The sequence below is a fragment of the Baudoinia panamericana genome (assembly GCF_000338955.1).
Source record: "Baudoinia panamericana UAMH 10762 unplaced genomic scaffold BAUCOscaffold_9, whole genome shotgun sequence".
In the NCBI taxonomy this organism is placed as follows: Eukaryota; Fungi; Ascomycota; class Dothideomycetes; order Mycosphaerellales; family Teratosphaeriaceae; genus Baudoinia; species Baudoinia panamericana.
Window position 1 is genome coordinate 721802 of NW_006911265.1, and position 26584 is coordinate 748385.

Below are 26584 nucleotides of genomic sequence, written 5' to 3' on the forward strand. Positions count from 1 at the left end.
CATGTTGCTTCCACCACTCTCAAGCGAAGCGGAATCCGCTCAATTTACCATAAAGCTTTCAACCTCCCCATCCATGCCAATCCCACTATCACCAAACTTGTTGCTCTTGCGTGACACCCTGGTATTCCTCGTAGCGCCACCCGAGCTCTGGCTTTGACTCTGGCTCGAGCTCGAAATCACACTCCGTTGTGACGCAGTCTTTCTGACCTCCACGACCGCCTCAAAATCGAAGCTCTCAATTTCCTCCAGCACCGCCTCGCCATCCATCCTCTCCGCCTCAACCTCCTCTTGACTGTTCGCTTGCAGCCGGGCCACCTCCGCCGCCAACCCGCTGATCCGCTTATTATTGCGAGCGGCGTACTCGCGGAACTTCTGCTTCCAGTCCACGAGATTGCTTTGAAGTGTAGTAATGACCTCCTGGCCCGCCACTGCTTTTGCGGTCATTTCGGCAAGTTCTTGTTCCTTCGCCTGATACACCTCAGTCCAGGCCGCATCAGCTTCGGCGGCTGTTTGCTGGACAACGAGAATCTTTTCCTGCTTCTCTTTGAGTTGGAGCTTGAGGTCGTCGATCTCGTCCTCCTTGGCGTTCTGCAGATCGAGCATGTTGGCGGCCTCTTGCTCGACGCGGCTTTCCAGGCTGTTAACCTCCGCCTTTAGGTCTTGTACTTCCCCATTCAGTTCGGTGATGGTGGCGTGCAGACGGGCGATCTCGGCGTTACGGTCCTCCATCTCGGAGTCGTGAAGCTCGGTCGCATTCTGCGCTTCAGTGGTAAGCTCTTGGATGCGACCCTCGAGCTCATCCCGCGTCTCCTGTAAAGCAAGTATGGTACTGTTGAGCTCCTCCACGCGTTCAGTATTCTGCTCACGTTCGTTCTCCAGCGTACTCTCGGCAGCACGGTGGTCCATCTGCTCGTTCTCGAGGTCGGTCTTAACATCTACAAGCTCGTCCTTGAGCGCAGCAATCCTCTCGTCTCTCGAGGCAAGATCCGCACGCATCTGCAGCTCGATGGCCTCGATGCGCTCCTCGAGTTCTATGATGACAGTCGCACGCTGCTGCGCCAGTGTGTCAGCGGCCTCACGTCGCTCGATCTCGGCGGCCATATCAGTCTGGAACCGATCGTCACGCTCTGACATCTGCAGCTCGAGGTTCTTCACCCTGGTTTCGTTTTCCTGCTGGACCTGGAAAAGCTTCATGCGCAGCTCGTTGGCTTGTTTACCTTGCTCTTCGAGCTTGTGGTCAAGCACACTGATTTGGGTAATGCGTTCGTCAAGATCAGTCTCGGCACTGGCAAGCTGCGTCTTGATGGTCTCGTTGTTGCGACGTAGCTCGTCGACCTGGGTATTGAGGGCATCAAGCTCCTCTTCGAGACGGCTGACGCGAGTCTCGAGGTCTTCGATCTCGACGTTCTTCTCCTCAAGGGAAGCTTCGGCCTGCTGGCGGCCTTCCGACTCGGCGTCGCGCTCCGCTTTGACAGCGCCAAGCTCGTCGCGCAAGGTGTCTCGCTCGGTGGCAAGCTCCTCGATCTTGACTTCAAGCTCTGTGATGGTAGTTTGGCGCTCATCTCCAAGCCTCTCGGCCTCGCTCCGCATGTTGATCTCGGTCTCTAGACGACCGTCGTACTCGGCAATGGTGTCTTCACGCTCGCGGTTCATTTTCATGATTTGGTCTTGGTGCTCGATCTCCATCCTCCGAATGAGCTCCGTCAGCCGGCCCTCTTCCAGGATGTAGCCATCGAGGCTGAGACGAAGCTTCTCGAGGTCACTGGCTTTCTGAGCATTGTCTTCACTCATCAGCCTTCCCTCCTCGACCTTGTCCGTCAAATCCTTTTGCAAATCGTCGCGCTCAGCGATTAGCGTCTCCAACTCCTCCTCCAGCTCCTTGATGTTGCGAGCCTTATCATCATGCTCTCGGTCGAGATGCTGCCACTGGTCTTGAAGCCTCTCGGAGCGGAGCTTTTCGTTTGTGAGGTGCTCGAGCAAGCCGTCAATCTGCGCGCTTAGATCTGCGATGACGGTTTCCTTGTCACGGATCTCACCGTGCTGACGGCGCAGCTGGCTTGAAAACGACTCCAAGTTGGCTACCAGGATGTCGACAATGTCCGCATTTGTGGCACCTTCTGGCAGAGTGTCCGGCAGAGCAGCCTCGATCTTCTCGCGCATGGCAATCATCGACTCGCGAATGCTTGTGAGGATAACCTCAACGCTCGCACCATCCGGTCCGAAACCCAGAGCTTCTGCCTCAATACGCCAGATCTGCAGCTGCGCCTTGGCATCGTTGGCTTCGCGGTTAAGAGCGAGAATGGCGTCCTGAAACTCTCTACGTTCTTTGTCCCAGGCGGCGGTCATCTCTTTGAGGCTCGACGATGCGCGACCAGTCACCGTAGTGATTTCCGGCAGGTCGTACTCCGCGTTTTCGCGCGACTTGCCGTGGAAGCCGTTAGTCTGGAGCGACGCGCTCTCTCCCTTCATCTCGGAGTAACCTACATCCTCCTGCGTGTCCAGGACAAGCATCTGCTCGTCAACATGTAAACGATGAGAGGCAAGGTGGCTCTCGAGCTCCAGACGCAGCTCGTCACGCTCTTGCTCAAGCGCAATCACGCGCTGTTGCGCCTCTTCATCCTCGGCATCATCCTCGTAATTGGCCAAAAGATTCTTCTCTTCTTTAAGCTCGGACTCGATCTCACGGATGCGCTTTTGCTTCTGGGATGCTTCCTGCCTCAAGCGCTTGATCTCAGCTTGGGAGCGACCGTCTTCCTCGACCTCCAAACGGCGACGCTTGCGCTCTTCGATGACCGTGTGCAACGGAGAGTAATGGTACTCCTTGATGATGTTCGCCGCCTGATCGATGTTCATGGCTGGAGGGAGCGAGGTCCGCGTAAGAGTCGATGTAATGAATTGCTTGGCCATGGAGGCAGCTGCAGAGGGCGAGAAAGTGAAGCGGCGGCTCATCGTCATCGTCTTTCGTGGGTGCGGAGTGATGTTGGTAGCAGTGGAGTAATCTTCACCGTCGGCGTCCCGGACTGCACCACCGAAGTGCACATGCTTCGACTGGGGATGGGTGACTTGGATGGAGTCGTCTGTTTCCATCACGGGCATCCTCTCGTCGGTAGCATCACCGCCGAACTGCATGGCTTGGTGATGCTGCTCCAGATCTTCCTCATTCTCCTCCTCTTCCACAATCGGCTCCGGCTCCGGCTCGACACTGGAAGCGGCAAACTTGGCCGGCCTGCCTTTCTTCCGACGCTTTACTGGGGCAGCCGCTGTCATGCTTTGGCTACTGGATGGACGGTCGGAAACGTTGGAGGCATCGCTGTATCTGCGCTTCCTGCCCGACGTCCGCGCGGGCTGCTTCGGCTCGGGAAGGGGTTGCGAAGCTGATGGAGCTTGGGTCTTGCGTTTCGGCGGCATGGTGAGTTTGCCACTTGGTTCCAATATCAATGTGTGAGTACCAGAAGAGCGCTTCGCAATGCAGAAAGGATGTTATTTAGTTGAAAGATTTGGTTCAGGAGAACGGCTGGTTGGAAAAGCGATGGCTGAAACTGCGAACAAACTTCGGCTCATGACGTGGGTGGGTTTGGGAGAGCACGCGCCGTCACGCGCGAACGTGTCTCTTACACACGCGACATCGCATTCACTACATGAAGTTTTTATTCACTGTTGGCTGTGAATGTTTGTTGTCCTTAATTGGAAGTCACATGTTCAGCGCTGTCACTATCCCACGCGCATGGCAAGCTTGACTTCGTCCCTTTCACGTCAGAAGAGCTCCTGGCGTTCACGCTTGACATGGCAGACATGTTCTATATACGCGGTCCCGTTGCACTCTTCATCAGCTTCTCTGCCCTTGCTACCTTCCCAGCACCCCTTCAGTTTACTTACCAGCTACACTGCCTTTGGCTGACATGGACATGGCCGAGTGGGACATAAGGCTTGCATTCGATGTCGTGCTTTCCTTATTTCAAATCCCCGCACAAAGAACGTCCAGTCAGACTAGGTGATCAGCGCGGCTACTGTAGGTACGCGCAGTCGCTTCGTCCGGCCTCTACTCTCGTCCCTTCCCTCTCATCCCGCCTCCGATGGCAACTCTCCGGAAGCGTCTCGCTTTCTTTTGGTCTTTTCTCACCCTTCTTCCCTTAGTACGACCTCAAGTGCAGCTTACGCCTGGACAGTTCGAACCTGCTCCATACATCAACGCTGCGTGGACAAACGGCACTGGCGCCAGCGTGAGCATCAACACGAAGGACAAGGCGTTGAGGAACAACACCGCACCCTACCTGTCCGGCATCTTGTTTGAGGACATCTCCCACTCTGGCGATGGCGGCATTTACGCTGAGCTTGTCCGCAACCGAGCCTTCCAAGGTAGCGGTGTCAGCATTGGCAGCGCAGAGCCTTTACTACCGGGCCAGCAGATTCTGACAGCGGAGAACCTGATCATCCCCTTTGCACCGACACTGGAGGGCTGGTACCCTGTAGGTGATGCTCGCCTGAGCCTGGACTTACTCCACCCATTATCCGATGCCTTACAAGTATCTCTGCAAGTTGATATACCACTCAACGCGACCGGTGAAGTCGGCTTCCACAATGATGGCTTCTGGGGCATGGCCGTCACGCCACAGACGTACAATGCAAGCTTCTTCGTCCAAGCCAACGGCTTCCGGTGGAACAGTACAATCACCCACATCGACGTCAGTCTGCGCGGCAACGCTACTGGCAGCGACGTTTTCGTGTCGAGTACTATCGACATGGCAAGCTCCTACCAACCAGTGGCTTACCAGTACCGCAACTACTCCGTGCAATTAGTGAACAACGTCACAGCGCCAACAAGCAATAACAGTTTGTACATTACCATGAATGCCGAGGAGCTTAGAGGGCAAACACTGTACTTCGACCTCATCAGTCTGTTTCCAGAGACCTACAAGAACCGGCCGAACGGCCTACGCAAGGACCTGGCGGAGAACTTTAAGGCGGGCAATTTCCGGTTCCTGCGGTTTCCGGGCGGCAACAACCTCGAAGGTTACTCGATCCAACGGAGATGGAAATGGTGGCAGACGACAGGGTAAGGAGAGCGATTTCAAATGCGTGCTGAGTTGCCTAAGACAGAGCTGATCTTCCTATCCATCAATCTGCAGGCCGCTCATGGACCGCCCTGGCAGGCCGGGTGATTGGACGTACTATAACACCGACGGACTCGGACTGTTGGAGTATATGTGTGGGTGTATGTGTCTGGGTGTCCGTGACAGGTACTGACGCTTTCCAGACTGGTGCGAGGACATGGATCTCGTACCTGTATTGGGTGTCTACGCCGGGTTCAGCTTAGATATAGCGACCTACGACACCGGCTACACGAACGCCAATGAATGGCCCGTAGAACTAATGCAGCACGTTCTGCAAGAAGCGTTGGATGAGCTAGAGTATCTGACCGGCAATACGAGCACGTACTGGGGCGCCCAACGTGCGGCACACGGCCATGTAGAGCCTTTCGACATACCATTCGTGGAGATTGGTAACGAGGACTTCTTTTCATACGACTACCCGGCCCGCGCAGCTTTCATGCTCAATGGTTTGAAAGCCGCCTATCCAAACATCACCTACATTTACACCACAGCGGACCTTTACGCTACCCAGCCGGCCAAGTTCAATATCACCCTTCCGAAAGCTGTGATCTGGGATGACCACGTCTACGCCGCAGCGAGCTACTTTGTCGAGTCGTTCGACCAGTTCGACAACTGGCAAAGCTATACATACGAAAACAACATCTCCGCCTCCAACGACGTATATGCTTCTCTAATGGAATACCACGTTAGCTCCATCGACAACCGGACTGGCGACCCAACATTCGACTATGCCTTAGCCTCCGTGAACCACCCACGCATGCTGTCTGCTGTAGCAGAAGCGGTATACGCACTAGGCTGGGAGCGCAATCCAGATACCTTTAAGCTGTCGGCCTTTGCTCCGGCAATCCAGAACGTGAACTTCTACCGCAACACGCCGTACCTTATGCTGTTCTCCGCGAACCCAAACGACACGGTGTTGAGTACAGGCTACTACCAGGAGCAGATGTTCAATACGTACTATGGCACGCAGACGCTGCCATTCAACATCACACAAGGTGGCTTCAACCCGTTGTTTTTCGCTGCGCAGATTGATGTGGCCAAGGAGGTGGTATACCTCAAGGTGGTCAATGCAGGACACACCACGCAGAAGTTGACAGTGGAGCTGGATATGGAGTATGGATATGTCAACGGCACGATTCTGGAACCGCCAGTGGCTGGTGATCTGAACGCGTTCAATTACTTTGGCAATCCGACGGCGGTGGTGCCGCAGGCGATTGATGGGTTGGGTGCTTTCGGCGCGCAGAGTGTATTCAGTTGGCAGGTGCCGGCCTATAGTGTCAGTGTGCTCGAGTTTAGTGCCGGCGGCGATGGCGGGCAGACAGCAGAAAGAATCGACAGAGGGTCGAAGCAGCTCACGACTCGACAAGTCGCGTACATATTGGAGGAAGAGCTGTAGAACAACGTGTGCCCTACGTAGTGGGTCATAGGGTTCTCTGAATGTTGCCATATTCGGTCCCAGTGTTGCGTCGGCGATACGTGAATTAGGCTAGTAATTATGAGCGGAGAGAATACGTCTGTATAGCACCGGCAAAACCTCGGGGATCTCTCGAGTCTCGAAGACACACGTTGGTGAAGACTCCCTCCTTTGCACTTGTATTTGGAAGCGTCAACGTGCCAAATGACAAACCATACCAAAGTCATGATGCGCAAAAGCCGCAGTTAGACAAGAAGATACAGTATGCCACGATCAAGGACTGGTTGGTAAGACCGTGCTAGTTTGGGGGCGTCACTATCGAGTCGGCTAACCTGCCTTCAGTCTCACCTGTCGCCAAAGGAAGGTATGTTGATCATCGTCCATGTTACTTCCGAGACTTCATCTCACTATGCATCGCAGCTCAAGTGCAGCGAAGAGAAGCCAGTATGCGCACAGTGTATCAAGGCCAACCGCACATGTGTGCCAAGCTCAGGCATCACCTTCCGGCACCAGCAGAACCCATCTCTGAACGGCGTGGGCATCGGTGAGAGTGGCCTCAAACGCTTTTACGGCTACAAAGAAACATTCGACAAGGACGTGACGTGGGTTTCTGTACCGCGTGATCTGAAGTTCGTAAACACAATCAACCCTTACGACGATGACGATGAGAGTCCAACGCCAGAGACCAATTCTTTCGAAAGCCGCGATTACAGGCAGGCGGACGTGCCGTTGGTAGACGACAATCTTGCCGAGCGTCTGGCTTTACTCGCAAATAATGCTTCGCGGCTCTCGGAGGACAGACGATCGGCTTATCCCGCTTATGCTACGCAAGGGCTAGAGGCTCTTAGCAATGCCGCAAGCCAGGATCCTTGCAGTTACGTTGTTCCAACGCCAAATATGAGCCGAGATGTGAGAGATGCTTCGCAACAGCCTCCCCCCTCGCTCTCAGCAAGCTGGTATGACCAGCACGCTCTTAGCCACGCACGAAGCGAACCTGTCACTACACGCCACCATAGTGCCACCGACAAAGCGCCTGACGGTAACATCGATCCACGATTGGACTCCCATGTACGTAGCCCATCGTACATTAACGCCTTTAGCAGGCCCAGCTCACGTTCCAAAGGGTCCCTCTCCTACGGCTCCTGCATCTACGAACCGGAACTAGCTTTCTTGCTGCGAGACTTCTCAGAGCGGGCGGGGAGATGGATGGATCTGTTCGACCATCGCTTGTTCTTTGCTACAAGGGTGCCGGAACTTGCTACACAGTGCCCACTACTGCTCTACGCAGCGGTCGCATGTTCGGCGAAACGCTTGGCTCGGGTCTATGGTGGAAGTTCCGTTGGTCTGATCTCATCCAGTAGGCGAAGCGGAAACGAGAGCTGGCCCAGTCCGCTCCTGAGCGCGCAAGGCTGGTCGCGCAAAGCCTGCGAGTACTACGATTTGGCAGTATCGCTTGTCCGGCAAGCACTTGCGGGAGTGACACGGCCACCAACATTATCGCTGCCCCAAGCCATATCACTAGACGCAGTAAGCACTGCACAAAGCGTTTCGCTACCTTCGATTGAGTCAGATGAGGTTTTCGCCGCAACCGCCATACTCTGTGTATACGAATTCATCGATACTTCTACCTTCGAGTGGAGTCGTCACCTTGACGGTGCAAAATCACTTTTCGACATTGCGAACGACAGCGTGGTGCCACTAAATTTACCTCTATCGCCAGTGTCCGTAGCCCAGCAAGCTTTTCGCCAATCGGATCATCAATCAAGCATCACCGTAGCACCACCTCGAACCTCTAGCCAAGCTCGTCGAGCTGTCTTCTGGAATTTCGCAAGGCAAGACATGCTGCATGCCTTCATTAACAATCACGTCACACGCCTCGATACTTCGGACTTGGAAATGTGGCGGATTGCAGGTTTGAAGCTGACCGCAGATGGTTTCGTCTGTCCTTCGAAGCCACAGCACCCGGACTACACGGCCGAGAATGCTATGCCCGACGATCTTATATCAAACGCACTGATCTGGCTTTTGCAGAAGCTCGTCAACTTCATCGCAGCTGGGGATGATGTTCCTGAAGCTCTATCTCCCAATGGCCTCGGAATGCGGCAGCAGGAGCTCCTCGAGTACTGGAAAAGCTTGGATGAGCAGCTACGGGCGTGGTATGAAGGCTTGCCGGATAGCTTCCGACCTGCTGCCGTTACCCAGTCGAAGACGAGCCACTACGGGATCCTTAACATGGAGGAGAGATGGTTTGCACGCCCCATGTGTGCCAGCACGATGCAAAGCTACCATTTCGCACGGATCCAGCTCTTGCACAACAAGCCTCATCTCTCTACCGGTGCTACATCTGCACTGGGGGCGCTCGACTTCCGCGCAACGTCGCTTGCGGCCCGCCATGCATCGTACGCCACGATCCTCGAGCACTCACGTGCGCACGCTAAGGAAATTATGAGCATTGCTCTCGGTGGTACTGATGAAGCTGCACTTGTCCACTCCGTGCAACCGTTGTGGACGGCTGGGCTTGTCCTAGGTAACGCAAGTGAGGAAGTCAGCAAGGAGACAGAAGGCTGGCGCAGGATCATCATTACCCAACTAAGAGCAATCGAGAAGGATACGGGCTGGGCCAGCGACTACCGCGTGCAGAACTTGCTCGATCTCTGGCAATTGCCGCCAAATTGGCCAGGCGATGTTGGGTGAGGCATATGCAGCGCCTCAACTCCCCAACATGCAAATGTAACTCGCCATGGATATCATCTCGATCGCAGTCGCTCAACGTCGTCACGCAAAGCCTGGATGACATGCACGTCTTTCTCATGCTCCTAACGAACAGCCTCATCAATGCTGCTCTGCCAACACCGGCTGACAGCTTCACTACCACGGCCCATCGCCTCAGCCTTCCACTTCTGGATCTCTAGCTCCTGACGCTGGATTGTCTGATGCAGTAAGTCCTTCTCGGTGTTCGCTTGGGCCAAGTCTGCTGCCAGACTCTCTCGCTCTTCGATCAGTGCGTCTCGCACATGTTCTAGCCTCCGTATCTCCTGTCTTCGGAGCAACAGTACGGCATCTTTCACCTCATTGCCCTCATCAATATCGGTTCGCAGCTTGTCCACAAGGCTGAATTCATCGTCTATTCGCTTGAGTTTGCCTTGCTGCAAGGTTATGGCAAGAGGGTGTTCGATAGTTCCGCCAGCTGGCCTAGGGCCAGCCTCTGGGTACGTAAAGATGAGTGCTCGGACCTCGATGCTCTCTCGCGTGGGTGCATCAGGTGGGACCGTTTCTGGTGGCAGGTCGAAGGCTGTGTGCAGGCATATTCGTGCCTTAACGGATGTGTCGCTGTCGTAGTTCTTGAAGAGTAGCACATCTTCTTCTGCTTGTTCGCTGCAGTAGTACCAATCGTAGCCGTCACGGTACTTGATCACACCCATCGTGTCCCAATACTGGCCGGTATCAGCTCGATGGCGATCACATTCCAGCACGTCATCATCGCGCAGCTTGCCGCCGTCAGCTATCGCGAGCCCACAGTCGTATACTGGATGCTTGATAGGCCGCCAGATGTTGATAATGCGAGCTCGACCGGAAAGAAGATAGTCCGCCTTCATATCAGTCATGTTGCGGATCTTGTCGAGCACGCTCCGCTCAGTATTGTCGGTATGCACTTGACGTGCGAACGGGTTGTAGGAAAGACCTTTGACTCGCAGACCTTCGTCAGCTTCCTGTCGGATCCGTGCATCGTAGAACAAGATCTCGTCGCATCCATCGACTTCACGTTTGAGTAGCGCCTCCAGCTCCGGGAGATACTCTTGCGCAATTCTTGGCTGTGAACTCCACGCTTTGAACGTAGTCGGCGCCTTGACATATCTAAATCCGTTATCGTCCAGCGAGAAGTTGCCTAGTGGCGCGTCACTGACTCCGCGAACGTCTCTAATGGTCTCCTTCTTACCAGGCGCAAGCCGCACGTTGGTCCGGCCGTCTCGATCGGCGAAGTTAGGAGTAATCTGCAGTGGTTTGACCGTTTTGTACAGTGGATCGTCTCTCAGGTACATCAAGTGGACCTTAATGTCTTGCGGTAGCACCGATGGGCTCGTCGCGCCTGATAGCGTTGGCATCTCAATGAAGACAGACACAGGGCCAGTCGTTGGGTAGCGAACTGCGTATACGTATGGTCCCGTGTACTGCTGGGATAGCGGTGCGATTCGGTCCGCCTTTACAGAGGGTATAGACGAGCGGCCAAAAGCCGTTTGTACCTTGCAGCTCGCTCGTCTGCAGTTACTGTAATTGGGCAAAATGACATGATCTGCGATAAGTGTTCCGCGTGACAGAACAGGTTCAACACAACCTTCAGCTGCGAGAAGAGAAGAGGACAGCCCGTTGCGAGCCGTGATCAGCATTCAGGGGAGGGTGTCGTACGGTTCAGGGAGAGTAGGTCTACAGGTTTTTGCGTCGGGTAAACCTAGGTTGGGAAGAGGTGACCTACTGATCACCACACTACAGCGCTCGCCGACTCCTCTGTTGAGGTGGACAGTGACATGTTCGTCTTCTCCGTTTGGATATAGACAGTCGAGGTGGTTGAGAGTGCAAGGTGTCCCTCGTGACACTAGAGCGCGTGCCACTACTTCCGAATGGGGCAGTAGCAAAACAGCCACCGAACGATCAGGGTCTCCAGAGTTCCTCGTCGTCTGCCACCTCTGCTTTGTCACTTCAGACTCCAGATTTTCACCTTGCAACTAATTCTAAGGGTTCTCCGAACGCCCTATTGGCATGGCAAGCCCGACTCGGCTGCCTTCGCGGCGTAGCCGACCCGTAACAATGATCGAAGTATGTTTATAGCCCCAACGCCTGCATTGCTCGCATCGCTGATTGCTGATAGCAGCCAGGGCCCAGCGCTGAACATGCTCCCTGACTCCCTGACGGAACGTAGCACCTCTACTCGGCAGGCGAAAAGGAGAAGCCTGCTGCCGACCTTCGCTCGAAAGACTTCCGGGGGAGAAGGGACAATTCGGGAGAATGATGTGACAGAAGAGGCCGGCAGCCGGCCAGTCAGCCTTGCAGACAGTACAGCAGACTCTGTCAGTGTGACGAGTGCTGTGTCAGACGAGCCACGCCAAGCTATGGACTCCGCTGATAGACGAGCCATGCCACCTCCTCCGTCTAAGCTAAGCAGGCCAGCATCCATCTATGGGCCGAATGGACCAGGACGCACGCCGTCTGTGCGATCAGATAAAGAACGTAGGCCTAAATCCCAAGATGCTCGCGCTGAAGCACTGGCGGTTTTGACTGGAGCACGAGCCGTGGCGGAAGCGAATCCCCCATTGAAAGAAGCGTACGTCAAACGAACGCACTCAACTAGAGCCCCACAGTCACCGGCAGCAAATGGCTCGACACGCGGGGCGAACGTTCGTACCAAGGAGCCAGCAGCCCCTATGAACAGCGTCAATACAAGAGTGCCCGAGCACCGCTCCCTAGCATTCAAAGCTCGCCCACCGTCGATCGATGGGGCAGCAACGGCACTCCCACCGGGTGTGTGCTCCCCTACCTCGCCTGCCCGATCTGCCTCGTCTCGGCAAAGCACAATATCCCAGTCGCAAGTTTTGCAGCCTTCGCGCGCAGCATTCACAACGTTTCAGCAGCATTACAGTCCCGCAAAGTCATCGCTGCCAAAGCCGCCGGTACCGACAGGACGTAGCAGGAAGGACGTGAGTGTGTGTGACGTCGAGCCATCCGATTTTGTAACGACCGTACAGCAAGTTGAACTGCTGCAATTGTCACTACTGCATCAGGCTTCCATTGCAGTATCACGGGAGTACGCCGCAAGTGCGAACCGCAAGCTAACCAGGAAGCAAGCAAAGTTACGGAAAGGCTACGGCGATATCGCCTCCCTCACATACGAACAGCAGCGTATCGCGGACCTCTCGACGCTGAACGCTTGGTGTCCTGACTTCGATCTGTTGTCTGAGCAACTCTCTGTCTTGACTAGAGTACATTCGGAGCTATCAGACCTCTTGCATAATGCTAACAGCAAATTCATGCAATTGCTGCAAGGTTTCGAGGGGTGGATTGCCCGCAGTGATGCACAGCCAAATGCCATCGAGCCTCTACCGCCGGAGTGGCACAACGCCCATAGCTCCCTCACTCTTCGTCTGCGCTCCCTGCAAAGGGATTCCGCTGTGTTGCCACCCGTGCCTACCAACTCCGGCGACACCGAGGATGCCAGTTCGAGCCTGCGCACAGTCTTGGGGGTTTGCAGCACGCTTCTTGATGGGAGCCTCAAGGAGCTGGAAATGATGAGAAAGCTTGAACGTGAAATCTTGCTTGGGAATAGAACAAGGATAGATGAGGAGGTAAAATCCCTGATGCAAGAAGACATCCCAACGAGCAGCGCAGATTTGAAGTGGTTGCCCGCTTGGCACCTAGTAGCATAGGAATCTACGTAAACCTCACATTGCAAACCTGCTTCATAGAAGGCACAAAGTTTACGAATCATTGTACCATATTAGTAGCCAAAGCACCAAGCAGACTGCAAGCAGCGTAGAGCTCTATGCTCGATTCGCAGTGCCCCATGTTGTAAGCCTAATTAGCCGGTTTAGCCGGCGTCAACTGTGGCATCAGACCCACGCAGCTCTGTCTGTTGTTCAACGGATATGGTTGAGCTATCAATGAAAAAGGCTCTATTTCACTAGCATGTTTGCAGAGCCAACGGTCGGACAGCTATATGCAGCATCCGCTTGCCATACCTCAATCTCTGTGGCACACCGATACGCTTGATTGAAGCGCGGCCCCTCTGATATTTGAGCACCATCAGACGGACCATATCACTCAGAACAGCACCAGAGAGCTTCCGGCTGCGTGAGCAGAATGGACTCTTTACCAGCAGCACCATGGGAGAGTCTGAAGCGTCTTGTGATGAGTGATACTTCAAGCACCAAAGATGCTCTCTACATGGGGTTTGATCTGTCAACGCAGCAACTGAAAGGGATCTGTGTTGACTCTAACCTCAAACTAGTCTACGAGGCGAAGGTGGACTTCGATGCAGACCTCAAGAAGTATGGCATCGAGAAAGGCGTCTTGACCAACCCAGCAGAAGGCGAGGTCTTCGCTCCGCCAGCTATGTGGCTCGAAGCCGTCAACCTTGTGCTTGATCGGTTGCAAGCCGACGGGCTGGACTTCAGCAAAGTCAAGGGTCTCTCTGGAGCCGGCATGCAGCACGGCACCGTCTTCTGGTCTCCGGACGCAGAGAATCTATTGGCAAATCTTGATCCGAGCAAATCTTTGGTCGAACAGCTAGAAGCTGGCGGTAAAGGCGAGCGGAGAGGTGCCTTCGCCCACCCAATGAGCCCGAACTGGCAGGATGCGAGCACCCAACGGCAGTGCGACCTATTCGATGACCGTCTTGGCGACCCTATGAAGCTCGCGGAAGCCACGGGCAGCAAAGCGCATCATCGTTTCAGCGGTCCACAGATCCTAAGGTATCGGACAAAGTATCCTTCACATTACGAACAGACAGCACGCATCTCTCTCGTATCGGCATTCCTAGCTTCCGTCTTCCTTGGCAAGATTGCACCGATGGACATTAGCGACGTCACGGGCATGAATCTTTGGGACGTCGGCAAGGGCAAGTTCAACGATGATCTGCTCGAGCTCGCCGCCGGTGGCAAGGAAGGCGTCGCAGAACTTCGCAAGAAGCTTGGTCATGTGCCTGAGTCTGGCGGCGACTCGTTCGGCTCTATCAGCAAGTACTTCGTCCAACGCTATGGCTTTCCGGCAGACTGCATGATTATCCCATTCACCGGCGACAATCCCTCAACCATCTTAGCACTGCCCCTACGACCATCAGATGCCATGGTGTCGCTGGGCACGAGCACAACATTCTTGATGAGCACATCAACCTGGCGTCCGGACCCGGCATACCACTTTATGAATCACCCAACCACCGCTGGCCTCTACATGTTTATGCTGTGCTACAAGAACGGCGGTCTAGCCCGCGAGCAGATACGCGACCAGGTCAACAACGACAAAAGCAATGATTGGTCCAAGTTCAACCACACCGCCCTATCCACACCTCCAGTCTCTCAACGAACACCTAGTGATCCCATGCGGCTTGGCCTTTACTTCCCGCGCCCAGAGATCGTTCCCAATCTCCGCTCTGGCCAATGGCGCTTTCAGTACCGCCCAACGTCGGGCAACCTGATGGAGCAACCTTCCGAGTTCACCCCCGACGACTGCCGTAACATTGTTGAGAGTCAGATGCTTTCCTTGCGACTCCGCTCCGGCAGCCTGGTGAAGCCAGAGAAGGACCCTCAGACTGGCCGATTGCTCCCAGCGCAACCGCGTCGGGTCTACCTCGTGGGCGGCGGCTCCGCCAACCCAGCCATCGCCAAGATCTGTGGCGAGGTGCTCGGTAGTGTCGAGGGTGTCTTCAAGCTCGACATTGGCGGCAACGCTTGCGCGCTTGGCTCTGCGTACAAGGCCGTTTGGGCCTGTGAGCGGAAACCCGGGCAGACTTTCGAGGATCTCATTGGCTCGCGGTGGGATGAGGAGAAATTTGTCAAGAAGGTCGCGAATGGGTACAAGGAGGGCGTGTTTGAGACGTATGGTGAAGCTGTCAAGGGTTTCGACCGGATGGAAAAGCTTGTGCTGGATCGTGAAGGTGAGAAGGAGGGGCAGAGAGGCGGCGGAGTGTTTATGGAGGAAGGCCCACGAGGGGAGGCGCGAGGAGCGGAGGTGCAGAGCGGCACAGCTAAGTCGGCGCAGTAGGTAGCACGCACAGCAAGTCATTAGCGGTTCGGCTTCGTGTATCCAAGTAATTCCATGCGTTTAGCTCATTTTAATGGAGAAGGCGTTAAGCCTGTGCCCTGACGCCTCACAACAGTCTGCCGTAGTGGCAACGCACCTGGGATGGAAGTTGGAAAGACATCGCTGCTGTGTGTTGTAACAAAGGAACATTCGCAGCCATGCAGTCTGTCATTTCAATATAGGATCCTGAAATGGTAACTCAACGCAGCAATCTGGTAACGAACGCAGGTAAAGAATCTGGCAATCTGGTCCGAGTAACCCCCCCATCTTTCACATCCTCTTCTGTTCACCGCCGTCTTTGAGACTCCCCTCCGTCGCGCCAAGAATCGAAACCGACTCGCCACCTGGAAATTGTAGGCCACTTGTTTGGGCTATCTCGGGCCGTGTGTGCTTAGGCAATAGTGCCTGCTTGCTCTCGGGCACTTGCCTAGGTGTGTACGCACAGTGTGCATTGGATTTTGCTGATCTCTTCCGCCTGCAGGTTATGCAACGGATGAGCTTATTTCGTTACCTAGGATCACCGTGCTGGTCAGCGACAAGGCTAGCGCACGATGCCCGTAATCGTTCATGTTACGGCCTCGATTGTCTACGAAAGGAGTGAGTGACTTACGTTGGAACCCACAGCTTCCTGCCCTGAGTAGAATAACCACCACGCGGCCGTGTGAAGCTATCCGGGTCAATCTGCCCGTTCGGTGTGCGAGGCGCGTTAGCGATCAAACCGCCACGCCCAGGCACGAAGTTCGCGCGGCCCCGGCTTCCCCGGTAGTTACCACGCATTGCACCGCGGTTGTTGAACGGTAGATTGGCTCCGCCACGGCTTTGCTGCGCGAGTGGAACGTCGCTATCGAAACGCGGCGGTGCTGACTGGACAACTCCTTGCTCAGGGTGCGACGCACGACTGAAGGCGTTTGGGTCAATGACAGTCGTGACCGGCTTTGGCAGCATGGCTGCTGGTGCACGCGGCGGTGGCTCGTACGTCACTTCTTCGTCGTCAACCGACTTCTCATTGAGGGTGCCGCTGGACGGGGCAGTCAAAGCTTGCTGGTTCTCGCGGTTCTGCATGCTTATTCGGTTACGGAAGTCACGCTCTTCGCGGCCTATAGCTTCGCGCAGCTGCTCAAGCCGCTTGCACTTGATATCGAATCCTTTCGCGTAATGCACTTTGTCGGCATCGTTGCAGAGGAAGATGAAGGATTCTAAAGCAGCAATTGGATCCAGTTCCTGGTGAATGCGCCACAGGATATAGTTGAACAGTGGTTGTAGCTTCATCGGCACGCTGGTACTCGCGGACCCGCTCGCCGTGGCATAGTCGATGTGCGGCGGCTGACTGGGCGAGGATAGAGCCTTAGCTGGACTCGTGGGAGGCGAAACCTGGCTGATGCTCGAGCGCACACTCTGCAGCGACGAGGGTGACGCAGCGCCTGAGCCGACAGAAGCTGCGGAGCTGGCCGGTGAGCGTGGTGGCTCATGTGAGATAGTGACCTTGGCAGTCCGTTGCGGAAGACTCTCAGTAGCGGCATCGTCCTCGAGTGCGGCATAGTGATCGTTTTCGGAGAAAAGAGTGCGCGGTACAGTGAAGCGCTCTACTTCCACCCACCTTTCGTAATACTGGTCACCGCCTTGGAGCGTGACGAAATTCGGAAACTTGCTAGTTGCGTCATCCAGCCACTGTAGCGTCTCACGCACATCTTCCCCGTGCCGGCTGACGGCGCTTTTCTGCTGACTGAGCTGCTCGAGTGCTGAAGAAGTCAGCGTGCTTGCAAGTCACGTCCCGGGTGCGAGACTGGGTGCATACCATGCAGCGGCACGAAGAGGCGTATCTGTCCGTTCTTCACCCACTGGCGGATACCGTTCCTCGTGCTCCGCTTAACGCCCGCCACCAGCGCAGTGTCGTCGACAATGCAGTTGAAGATCTTCCTTGGCGCCTGAGTCATGGGTTGCGCATAGACTGGCGGCGTGCCATGCTGCGAGACAGGCCGCGAACGAGTAGTGCCGCGCATCTTAGTAGCGAGCGGGCGTGGGGCGGGTGATGTCTGCGATAGGTTATTGTGTGAGATGTGGGCACGGTGCGAGCGAGTGATGTATGCACGCGACGTAGTACGCGTGAAGTAACAATAGGAAGCTATGCAGAACGAGCACTGACGCCTACCTGTTCATTCATTGGACCGAAGTTTGTGGTCGTGGGTGCAGCACAATAAGAGCTGCCTCTCATGGCATCTCGGCTTTAGCTGTCGGCGCGGCGCATGCGCTTGCTGGCGATTGGCGCATACTGCTGAGTTTCAGGCGTGACTCATCGGAGTCAGGAAGCATCGTATGTCAGCCTGCGCTCTGGTGAAGAAAGCGCCGATGAAGTGAGAGCGTCAAAGCACAGTGCAGTTGGAGGGGAGTAGGCGCTGTGACGGAGGTGAGCCAGTCTGTGCGCGCATCGCCAAGGCCAACATCATCGGACACCCCATGAACCGCTGCTGCCGCTGCAGGGTTGATTGGGGGATTTTGCTTCTGCAGATACGATTGCTTCTAATATGAAGACTGTTCTCGTGTCGGGTGCAGCGAATGGTCTTGGCGAAGCTTTCGTGGAAGCCTACAGGACTCAGACTGACACGCAAGTGGTTGCTATTGACAAGGACGCGATTGACGTGCAGCGCGATAATGTACAACCATTCACCGTCGACGTTACCGATGAGAAGTCGATTGATGCTTTCGCGAAGCAGCTTGGGGCCAAGCCTATCGATGTGGTAATACACTCCGCAGGCATTCGTGGACTGGTACCACATCTTGAAGCCGAAAAGCGAGGCGATGTCAATGCCTGTGAGACGCTTGAGGTCATGGACCTTGCCACTATGATGAAAACTTTCCAGATCAACACCGCAGGCACGTTTCTCCTACTGCGAGCGATACTGCCAAACTTACGGGCCGTCGAACATGCCAAAGTCATCATCATGTCTTCGAGGATGGGGAGCCTCGGCAACAACTTCACCGGTAACCGTGCTGCGGGATCGGCGTACGCATATCGTGCATCCAAGGCCGCTCTCAATGCCATTGTCCGGTCGTTCGTGGTGGATGTACCGGAAGTTGCGTTTGTACTCTGCCATCCTGGTCGAGTCGAGACGAAGCTGGTGAAGTGGAAAGAGGAGGGCGCTATCTCGCCTGGGGAGAGCGTTGCAGGCTTGCTGCCACTCATTGAGCGGTGGGGTGCGCAGGACAGCGGGTCGTTTTATGACAGGTTTGGTGAGACGATCCAGTGGTAGCGCGACTCGAAAAGCCGCCGAGGCACTAGAAGAGAAAGATATATTCTTGGGGTATGGTAAAAGGCCGCAACCAGTTGCCCCGGCGTAAATCTACTCGTTAACATCTACCACCTTCCCATCGTAACTGTCCTGAATCAACTTCTCTAGCTGGGCCGCCTTCGCGCCGGTAACACCGCCCATGATCTCGCCATCCTTGAAGAGGTTGAATGTCGGCATCTGCCTGGCTCCCAGTTCTTGACTGATATCCTCCGCAGTGTCGGTATTGTAGTTATAGAACCGGACATCAGGGTACTTCTTGATCATCTTCTCGACGAAAGGCTGAATAGCCTTGCACTGCGTGCACCAGGGTGCCTGCATGGGGTGAGAAGCATACTACATGGGGCGCATGCCTTCCAAGCGAGACTGACTGGAGCTGCTTGAAGACTGCTGGGGTGACCTACAGTAGCCTCGAGCACGCATATCCCGTCAGCATTAGTCGCTTTCAAATAAGCGTTCCTGTTCTTCAACTCCTCCATCACGGACGTAGCGGTCATGAGAGTGCAATTGTCGAACGGCTCCACTAGCAATACGGTATTCGGCGTGGAAGTCTGAGCCAGCCCTGAAATGAGTTGAGGAACCACTACTTTCCCCGCTTTCACAACGGTGGACGGATGGGAGAGCATCTTGGGAACCAATGATGGCAGCAGGTGTTTTGTTGCCAGTCTTGGGACCGCTGACTAGACGCACTCCTCAGTCGCGTTATCAACCCTCAGCATCAACTTCGAATCGAGGTTCCCCGCTTTCACAACGGTGGACGGATGGAGAGCATCTGGGGAACCAACGATGGCAGGTGTTTTGTTGCCAGTCTTGGGACCGCTGACTACACGCACTCCTCAGCCGCGTTATCAACCCACAACATCGACGTCGAATCGAGGTCTCCACGGCTAAGCCATCCCTGGCTGACCCGTACGGCGGTCGTCAGGATGGAAGACTGCCCCGCTCTGCTACGTCAGTGATGTTTGCTAACACGTACTCTGCACATCTGCAGAAGCTGTAGTATTGATTTTCATAATTGCTACAGTAGAAGCGTAAGCGGAAGCGGAAAGTGGTGTGCACAAGCGGGAACGGTGCACATATACCATCAACACAAGAACGCACTAGACGCCGACATATCAACAATGCCCGAGCAGAAAGCAGTGGTCGTCACCCGGTCTTCCGATCTTCAGACATCAGGCGGCCAGACTGAAGGCATGATCCGTCAGAACGCACTTGTAGATCTCACAGACAACATCTGCGCGTCCCGTATGATTGCGAAGCCGCATTCTTCTTCAGCAATCCATCATCACGAAGATCAGGATACGATTGTTTTCGCCTTCTCTGGACATGGGGCTGTGGTGAGCGACGGCGGAAAGAAGAGGCAAGAGTTAGCACCTGGCGACTATGCTCTCATTCCCGCATACGCAGAACATCAGGAGGTGAATGACGGCGATGAGGAGGTGGTGTGGTGCATTGTCCGCTCCGGCAGAGAGCCGAAGGTGTGCAACGTCGAAGATTGGGGCAAAAGCTGAAGTGTCTGAGAACAGGTATGTGGTGGACAAGATTGCGCTTGTCGGCGATATCAGTAATTCCATAACGCTCAACAACAATCGAAGCATTGATGTTGTAGCGAATTGTATGTATACGTAAGCAGCCACCGCGGTGGGTCACTCTTGCCAATTCAGGAGCTTAGCTCCCTAGAGGATCAGGCTGCCTTTGAAGCAACTGTATGTGCACGGCTTAGATATAACCCTGCGAAGCGACCATTTCTCAGCGCCCAAGACCCGGCGATGTTTGCTCTCAGCCGCAAGGGAATACGAGCCGCGCTTGCATGGTTGGCGTCTTCAAACACACAATGGCTGCCGCGGTGCCTCGGCTCAATCGAAGGCGGAGGCGCTGCTACTCGCATACTCGATAACGCTAGCTGCCGCGGCCAAAGGCGAGTCTGTTCATGCGCATAGCATTCCATTTCGGGCGCAAGACTAGACTTGAACGCAACATGACACCTTCTGCGTCCGACCCTTTCGCTGGCGGATTGCGTTCAGCCCCAAGTGCCAGGCTAGAAGCCCGTTGAGTCTCTTGAGACAAGGCAAAAGTTCAAGACGTTGCCATGGCCAGTACGTATTACTGGAAGACGTAGAAGGAGGTGGTGGACTGATCCCGCAGTAGGCATACCTGTGTCAATCGCTGTTCCTGCCGCCGCAGCAGGCTTGGCTTACCTCAATGCACGATTTGGAGTCGCCAGTGACCTCTCCACTGTCCCTCTCCTGCTTAGCTACAGAAGACTGCTGGAAAGGCTAGCGAAGCAAGATCGCGTCAACATCTTCTACAGGTTCGAGGAACTCGCTAAAGACCCAAAGACTGCGGCGAAGGTGTTCCTGGTTGTTCCCAAAGAAGAGGCCAACTCAAGGCAACGGACGCAGTGGACCTATGCGGAAGCGTACGAAACTGTACTGAAATATGCACGATGGCTGAAGGATGAGCATGGCATTCAGAAGAACGAGATAGTGGCGATCGACTTCACAAACCAGCCGCAGTTCATCTGGGTATGGTTTGCTCTGTGGTCCTTGGGCGCAAAGCCGGCGTTCATCAATAGCAATCTGCGCGGTAACGCTTTCGTGCATTGCGTGCGCATCTCAACAGCCCGGCTGCTTGTTGTGGATGCTTCAATACGCGAAGTGATGAACGACGATACTCACGCTGAGCTGAGTCCAGACGGCAGAGGTAGGGGCGTACAGGCGCACATTCTTGACGACACCGAAGAAGAGCGCATTCTAGCTGGTCCGATTTACCGTGCACCAGATGAAGCGCGTTCTGGTGAACTCCCCAAGCATGGCGGCCTCTTGATCTATACGTCCGGAACCACCGGGCTACCCAAGGCCGCCAATGTCGGCTGGGCAAGGGCTTTGGGGGGCATGTATGTCTTCCCAAAGCTACTGAGACTCACTGCCGACGATCGTTACTTTACCGCTATGCCACTGGTAAGCAGAACAACCTTTGGAAAGGCCAGCCAGCCGGAGACTTTACTGACCGTTACACTTTATTGGCGTTAGTACCACTCTTCTGCAGCATTGCTTGGTGTATGTCAGGTTCTAGGAGCCGGCTGTACTCTCATCGTAGCGCCGAAGTTCTCCCCCCGCACGTACATGAAGATGGTTGTTGAGACGAAGGCGACAATCATCCAGTATATCGGGGAAGCATGCCGTTATCTGGTGTCAAGTCCGCCTACACCGTATGATAAAGCACACACAGTCCGATTGGCGTTTGGCAACGGCATGAGACCAGATGGTAAGTTTGTTGAACTTGATATTGTTGGGTAAAGAGTAGTACTGACACTCCTTTCAAGTATGGCAAAAGTTCAAAGATCGCTTCAATATCCCAGATGTCTGCGAGTTTTACGGTGCAACCGAAGCCCCCGGATCCTCCATTGTCTACGAGCGGAATGGCTTCCTACGGGGCAGCATAGGGCGAACCGGTGCTTTGTTCGAAGCGCTGTTCGGCAGCAACGCTGTACTGGTCAAGCACGACCACAACACCGACATGCCGTATCGAGACCCTAAGACCGGCTTTTGCGTCAAGTGCAAACGGGACGAAGTCGGCGAGCTCCTCAACCTTCTGGATGCAGCAGCTGTCGAGGAGAAGTACCAAGGGTACCTGGGCAACGAGAAGGCGACGGAATCGAAAGTATTACGGAATGTGTTCAAGAAGGGAGATGCTTATTACCGTGCTGGCGATCTGCAAAGGCACGACAAGGATGGGCGTTGGTGGTTCGTCGATCGTGTGGGAGATACGTTTAGATGGAAGTCGGAGAATGTGAGTACGGCGGAAGTCTCAGAAGCACTTGGGTCGCACCCTGCGATACGAGAAGCAAATGTGTATGGAGTACAACTACCGAACCATGACGGAAGAGCAGGTTGTGCGGCCGTTGGGTTCGCGAGTGGGAAGGCGCTCGATGCTGGGCTGAGAAGGGAGCTGGCAAGCCATGTGAGAAACCGATTGCCCCGGTACGCTGTACCGATCTTTTTGCGGGTAATGGGCGACGAGCTGGAAGTGACAGGCACGCTGAAGCATCAGAAAGTGGCGCTAAGGAATCAGGGTGTGGATCCCAGCAAGGTGGAAGGTGATGAGCTGTTCTGGCTGCCACCAGGTGCTGAGAGCTACGAGCCTTTTGGAAAACAAGAGTGGGACAGAATAGTGACTGGTAGTGCCAAGCTGTAACCGTAATGTAATCAATATCATTTTCTCGATGTTGTTCCGCTTCACCTTTGTGGTTGCTCACAATAGATAACTTCAGTCGGATCTTTCTCCCTACTCATCACGACTATAGTGGTCATTGCTGCCTGGTGGTGTTCTACCCCATGAAAACGTTTCCGGGTAACAAATTAAGGCAGCTTCTCAGATCCAGAGCGCTTTCTGGATCAAGAGGCAAAAAGAAACTCCTGGAGCACGGTTTGAACGTGCGTGGCATGATCTTATTTCTCCCACGGAGAGGCCTAAGTTGGGTCAGTCTCGAGTGAGTTACCAGTTTGTATGCGGTAGGTCTTACTCGAACTCTCAACCTTGAGATCTCATTCATGGACCTCCATTTAAAAGTCTCACGCGCTAGCCAATTGTGCCACTAATTTCCAGTTAGAATTGACCAATATCCTTGAACTCCAAGTTTCGTACCGTGGGATGGAGTTGATTCGACGAGAATTTTGCGTCACGGGACTCATATAAGCAGATGATGCAGCCGAGCTTTTGCCATTGGGTTACGAGAACCCACCCGGTAGGCTAGCGCACGTCAGCTCATAACAAGATATCCCATCAAGTGCTCTTACCCACTCCACAAGCTGCTCAGCTTGTCTTGTCGAAGTCGATATCCATGTCTTTGATTTAGGGATGAAGTTGAAAGGGAGCACTTGCTTCCAAGGGCGTACCCTACGGATGCCAAGCCTCTAGCGTTTCGGGGGTTGACAGCCTTACTGAATTGGTCTCACTACCTGAATCCAACAACTACCACGCATCATGGCATAGGTGCGGTAGAAGGCTCACTACGGACGCTCGATCTGATATGGCGAACGGCACACCACCGGCTCCAGGTTTGACATTCCCGCCGGAGACATTCGCTAAGCTCACTCCACGTCCATTTCTACAAGCCCACCTCCAACACAAAGACTCCATTCGGCCAAACGGACGTAGGCCCGAAGAAGTCAGAAAGCCAACCGTCAACACCGGCTCACTCAGCTATAGCAACGGCAGCGCAGTCGTTAGGGTGGGAGACACCGCTGTGGTGTGCGGAGTCCGTGCCGAGATTTTGCTTGCCTCTGACATTCCGCACCCGCCGAACGGAGATGCCGATGCTGAGCATCTACTAGAAGACCTCGGGTTGCTTGTGCCTAATGTAGAGCTCAGCACCGGATGCTCACCGACGCATCTACCTGGAAACCCACCTGGCATTTTGGCTCAGGCACTGAGCTACCGTATACTCTCGCTCCTGCACGTATCTGACTTGGTAAATTTACAAGATCTTCAAATTGAATATACTGTACCGCAGACGGACGACGATCTTCCGGATGCAGGTCCAAAGACAGTCGTCAAAGCGTACTGGACGCTGTACATTGACATCTTATGCATAGCTATGGACGGCAACCCCTTCGATGCTGCATGGACAGCAGTCATTGCAGCTTTGCGAGATACGTCTCTACCGAGAGCATGGTGGGACCCAGACCGGGAGATAATACTATGCTCACCTCTTGAAGCTGAGGCGAGCAGACTCCGACTACGAAATTTGCCGATGGCTTCAACGTTCGCGGTTTATTCGACATCATCACCGCTGAAGCAACGGGCCCATGCTGAGAGTTGGGTGTTGGCGGACCCCGATGGCTTCGAGGAGGATGTGTGTCACGAAAGCGTTACCGTGGTGCTATCTCATCACATGGATGGAAAGAAAAGCGGCATCCTTCGGGTTGAAAAACATGGTGGAGGTATAGTCGACAATGTCGCACTACTCCGATGCGTCCAGGCCACGCGGAACCGTGCAGGCGAGTGGTGTGCTGTTTTGGGCATCACCTGACATCCGACCAAGGCAACCGCATTCTCAGATCACCAAGTACGACCAAACACGTGGGAGAACAAGACAACTAAAGTAAATGAAAGCCAATAAAGCAGCCTCGCAAGGCAGCATGGACCCCATTCAGCAGTCAAAGTACCATGGGATGACTGTATCAGCCGGGCTAGTGGGGGGGAAGACGGCAAGTCCGGCATTGAACTCTGTAGCGGGTGTCTGGCCGCTCTCCACAAGCCGCGAAAGAACCAACAGCAAGCGGTGGAGCTGCGGCGTAGAGCGTCTTCGCACGAGACGCTTATGAGAAAGGCCAACACTCACGTAGTCAACCTATTGTGGAGCGAGTATGAACATGAATCGCAGGCACTTCGGCTCTCTGTCAGACACAGCGCTCCTTAACTGGATGGCTGTTCGACTCACTTCAGGTCTCAACGGCGGAAGCCTCCTCCCAAGTCCATGGTCCACAACAGGAGGGCTACCAAGCGTACGATGACCTCAGTCAGACTTTTGTGTTGGAATCTAGTGACGCTCGAAGGCTGCAGTCCGCTGAACCGTGCAGATAGCAGACTGCCGTTAACGTCGAGCACGTATCAAATTGCATTTCGTGCAGCCTCTGCCGCGAAGGTGTCGATATAACCCATTATTCTTACAATCGAACTAGTGCAGGAAGCGGAGGCTTAGTAAGTGGAAGAGACAAGTAAGGACGGGACTACGTTTTGAGAGATGTATTGGGAACACTGTACACTACCAAGGCAACGGATAAGAACGGCATGGTCCATAAACTGCTGCGATCATCATACCACGGATTGACGCGGTTCAACCGATGCGAGACTGCGAGAAGGGCAATTTGGTGCACATTCACTGGCCATCGGTCAATGATCAAGCAAGCGCGGATGCAAGCGGACATCCGCTGAAGCTTTCTTGGTCGTACGAGAACGGTGTACTTACTTCCGTCAACCTGCCAAGCTGCTGTGCAACGGCGTATGCAGTCTTGACAACCATCGAACGCACGTGGGCTTCGCTTCTGATATTAGCCCACGGAAGCATGCATCTGGGACCTTGAGCTTCAATTCTTGCAAATGGGATGTGCTGACTATGTGTATGCAACGGTACAGTGTTGGGGAGCGTATGCTCTGCTTAGTCCATTGCCTATCTCAGATAGTTCTGGAGAACTCAACACCTTACAGCTCTGCCCCATTCTCGAGCACCGGTTGGAGGGAATCTAGAGCCTCGCCCCATGCTCGGGACGAGCCTCGGAAATGGCGATACCCTGCGGCTCGCGAGGCTTAAGCAATCTATGTATGCAGGGAGGGGCAGATTACAGTGACGGCGTGTCTCGCTTCCAACCAGAGTGGGCCCGAAGGTATCAGTCGGCGGTGCATCAATGTCATGCTCAACATATTCTCCGTCTCTGCATGCACAGAATGCGCCAAACGCGCGTGAGGAAGATCTGGGATTGTGTTCGTGAGATCAAGCGGGGCATTTGCCGACCGAGGTCCCAATATCTTAGCTCATGAATGCAGTGACACTGACATGTTGTTGGATGAGGCACAGTAATAACCCGCTAGTAAACCTGCCGCGCGCTGGCGTAAACTCCCTTGCTTCCGTCTGCAGGCGAATGGATCCCCAGGATAAAGCGTTTGCTTATAGCGTGGCCTCTAGGCGTTAGGTAAATCATCCTTCGTTCTGGAGTCGCGGATCCCGCCATCTCAGGAGCCACGGCACCATCACGGCACCGAAGGTCGGACGCAACAAGACGTATCGCTTAGTGGATCTAATCCGCACGGCGCCAAGTCCCAGGATGTTTACGCTTCCTCTGGCTCCTGCTGACGCGTATTTACCCAATCTAGGCTCGGACACGATCCTGGGAACTGCTGGGCACTCATAAGATGCACCGCTGCATAAGCATAGCTACACACGATCTGGACCGTCGCCTTGATAGCGTGTCTGCTCCACCTCTAAA

The 26584-nt window shown here is 54.6% G+C and overlaps 12 protein-coding genes across 12 annotated transcripts; 9 read left to right on the forward strand and 3 right to left on the reverse strand.

The window, feature by feature from the left end:
* Positions 1–39: 39 nt before the first annotated feature.
* BAUCODRAFT_74127 (uncharacterized protein) lies at positions 40–3408 on the reverse strand (the record flags this gene model as incomplete). Its single annotated transcript, XM_007680038.1, has 2 exons — positions 40–2679; positions 2761–3408. The coding sequence occupies 2 exons, from the start codon at positions 3406–3408 to the stop codon at positions 40–42; spliced, it is 3288 nt and encodes a 1095-aa protein (XP_007678228.1).
* Positions 3409–4073: 665 nt separating this feature from the next.
* On the forward strand, positions 4074–6634 carry BAUCODRAFT_111714 (glycoside hydrolase family 51 protein; the record flags this gene model as incomplete). Its single annotated transcript, XM_007680236.1, has 4 exons — positions 4074–4362; positions 4417–5053; positions 5127–5206; positions 5255–6634. The coding sequence occupies 4 exons, from the start codon at positions 4074–4076 to the stop codon at positions 6505–6507; spliced, it is 2259 nt and encodes a 752-aa protein (XP_007678426.1). The 3' UTR covers positions 6508–6634.
* A 155-nt stretch (positions 6635–6789) lies between these two features.
* Positions 6790–9219, forward strand: BAUCODRAFT_124270 (uncharacterized protein; the record flags this gene model as incomplete). The annotated part of the gene is made up of 4 exons (XM_007680237.1): positions 6790–6812; positions 6868–6889; positions 6946–9061; positions 9089–9219. The coding sequence occupies 4 exons, from the start codon at positions 6790–6792 to the stop codon at positions 9217–9219; spliced, it is 2292 nt and encodes a 763-aa protein (XP_007678427.1).
* Positions 9220–9740: 521 nt separating this feature from the next.
* BAUCODRAFT_42205 (uncharacterized protein) lies at positions 9741–10451 on the reverse strand (the record flags this gene model as incomplete). Its single annotated transcript, XM_007679924.1, has 1 exon — positions 9741–10451. A coding segment is annotated over one exon (711 nt), but the record flags the coding sequence as incomplete, so codon positions are not given.
* An 804-nt stretch (positions 10452–11255) lies between these two features.
* Positions 11256–13158, forward strand: BAUCODRAFT_556100 (uncharacterized protein). The gene is made up of 2 exons (XM_007680238.1): positions 11256–11337; positions 11441–13158. The coding sequence occupies exon 2, from the start codon at positions 11631–11633 to the stop codon at positions 12939–12941; it is 1311 nt and encodes a 436-aa protein (XP_007678428.1). The 5' UTR covers positions 11256–11337; positions 11441–11630; the 3' UTR covers positions 12942–13158.
* Positions 13159–13422: 264 nt separating this feature from the next.
* BAUCODRAFT_124271 (uncharacterized protein) lies at positions 13423–15375 on the forward strand (the record flags this gene model as incomplete). Its single annotated transcript, XM_007680239.1, has 2 exons — positions 13423–15166; positions 15338–15375. The coding sequence occupies 2 exons, from the start codon at positions 13423–13425 to the stop codon at positions 15373–15375; spliced, it is 1782 nt and encodes a 593-aa protein (XP_007678429.1).
* Positions 15376–15782: 407 nt separating this feature from the next.
* On the reverse strand, positions 15783–17672 carry BAUCODRAFT_132513 (uncharacterized protein). The gene is made up of 4 exons (XM_007680240.1): positions 17462–17672; positions 17108–17345; positions 15923–17051; positions 15783–15898 (listed from the first exon to the last, which is right to left on the reverse strand). The coding sequence occupies exons 1-4, from the start codon at positions 17522–17524 to the stop codon at positions 15883–15885; spliced, it is 1446 nt and encodes a 481-aa protein (XP_007678430.1). The 5' UTR covers positions 17525–17672; the 3' UTR covers positions 15783–15882.
* BAUCODRAFT_35898 (uncharacterized protein) lies at positions 17627–18886 on the forward strand. The gene has a single exon (XM_007679878.1). It carries the CDS (start codon positions 17835–17837, stop codon positions 18558–18560), a length of 726 nt encoding a protein of 241 aa, XP_007678068.1. The 5' UTR covers positions 17627–17834; the 3' UTR covers positions 18561–18886.
* A 527-nt stretch (positions 18887–19413) lies between these two features.
* On the forward strand, positions 19414–20135 carry BAUCODRAFT_35899 (uncharacterized protein). Its single transcript, XM_007679879.1, has one exon. The coding sequence runs from the start codon at positions 19718–19720 to the stop codon at positions 20105–20107; it is 390 nt and encodes a 129-aa protein (XP_007678069.1). The 5' UTR covers positions 19414–19717; the 3' UTR covers positions 20108–20135.
* Positions 20136–20373: 238 nt separating this feature from the next.
* On the forward strand, positions 20374–22825 carry BAUCODRAFT_132516 (uncharacterized protein). Its single transcript, XM_007680241.1, has 4 exons — positions 20374–20692; positions 20745–21556; positions 21629–21863; positions 21922–22825. The coding sequence occupies exons 1-4, from the start codon at positions 20686–20688 to the stop codon at positions 22791–22793; spliced, it is 1926 nt and encodes a 641-aa protein (XP_007678431.1). The 5' UTR covers positions 20374–20685; the 3' UTR covers positions 22794–22825.
* A 564-nt stretch (positions 22826–23389) lies between these two features.
* BAUCODRAFT_555446 (uncharacterized protein) lies at positions 23390–24854 on the forward strand. Its single transcript, XM_007680242.1, has one exon. It carries the CDS (start codon positions 23629–23631, stop codon positions 24628–24630), a length of 1002 nt encoding a protein of 333 aa, XP_007678432.1. The 5' UTR covers positions 23390–23628; the 3' UTR covers positions 24631–24854.
* A 497-nt stretch (positions 24855–25351) lies between these two features.
* BAUCODRAFT_555474 (uncharacterized protein) lies at positions 25352–25782 on the forward strand. Its single transcript, XM_007680243.1, has one exon. The coding sequence runs from the start codon at positions 25445–25447 to the stop codon at positions 25682–25684; it is 240 nt and encodes a 79-aa protein (XP_007678433.1). The 5' UTR covers positions 25352–25444; the 3' UTR covers positions 25685–25782.
* The last annotated feature ends 802 nt before the right edge of the window (positions 25783–26584 follow it).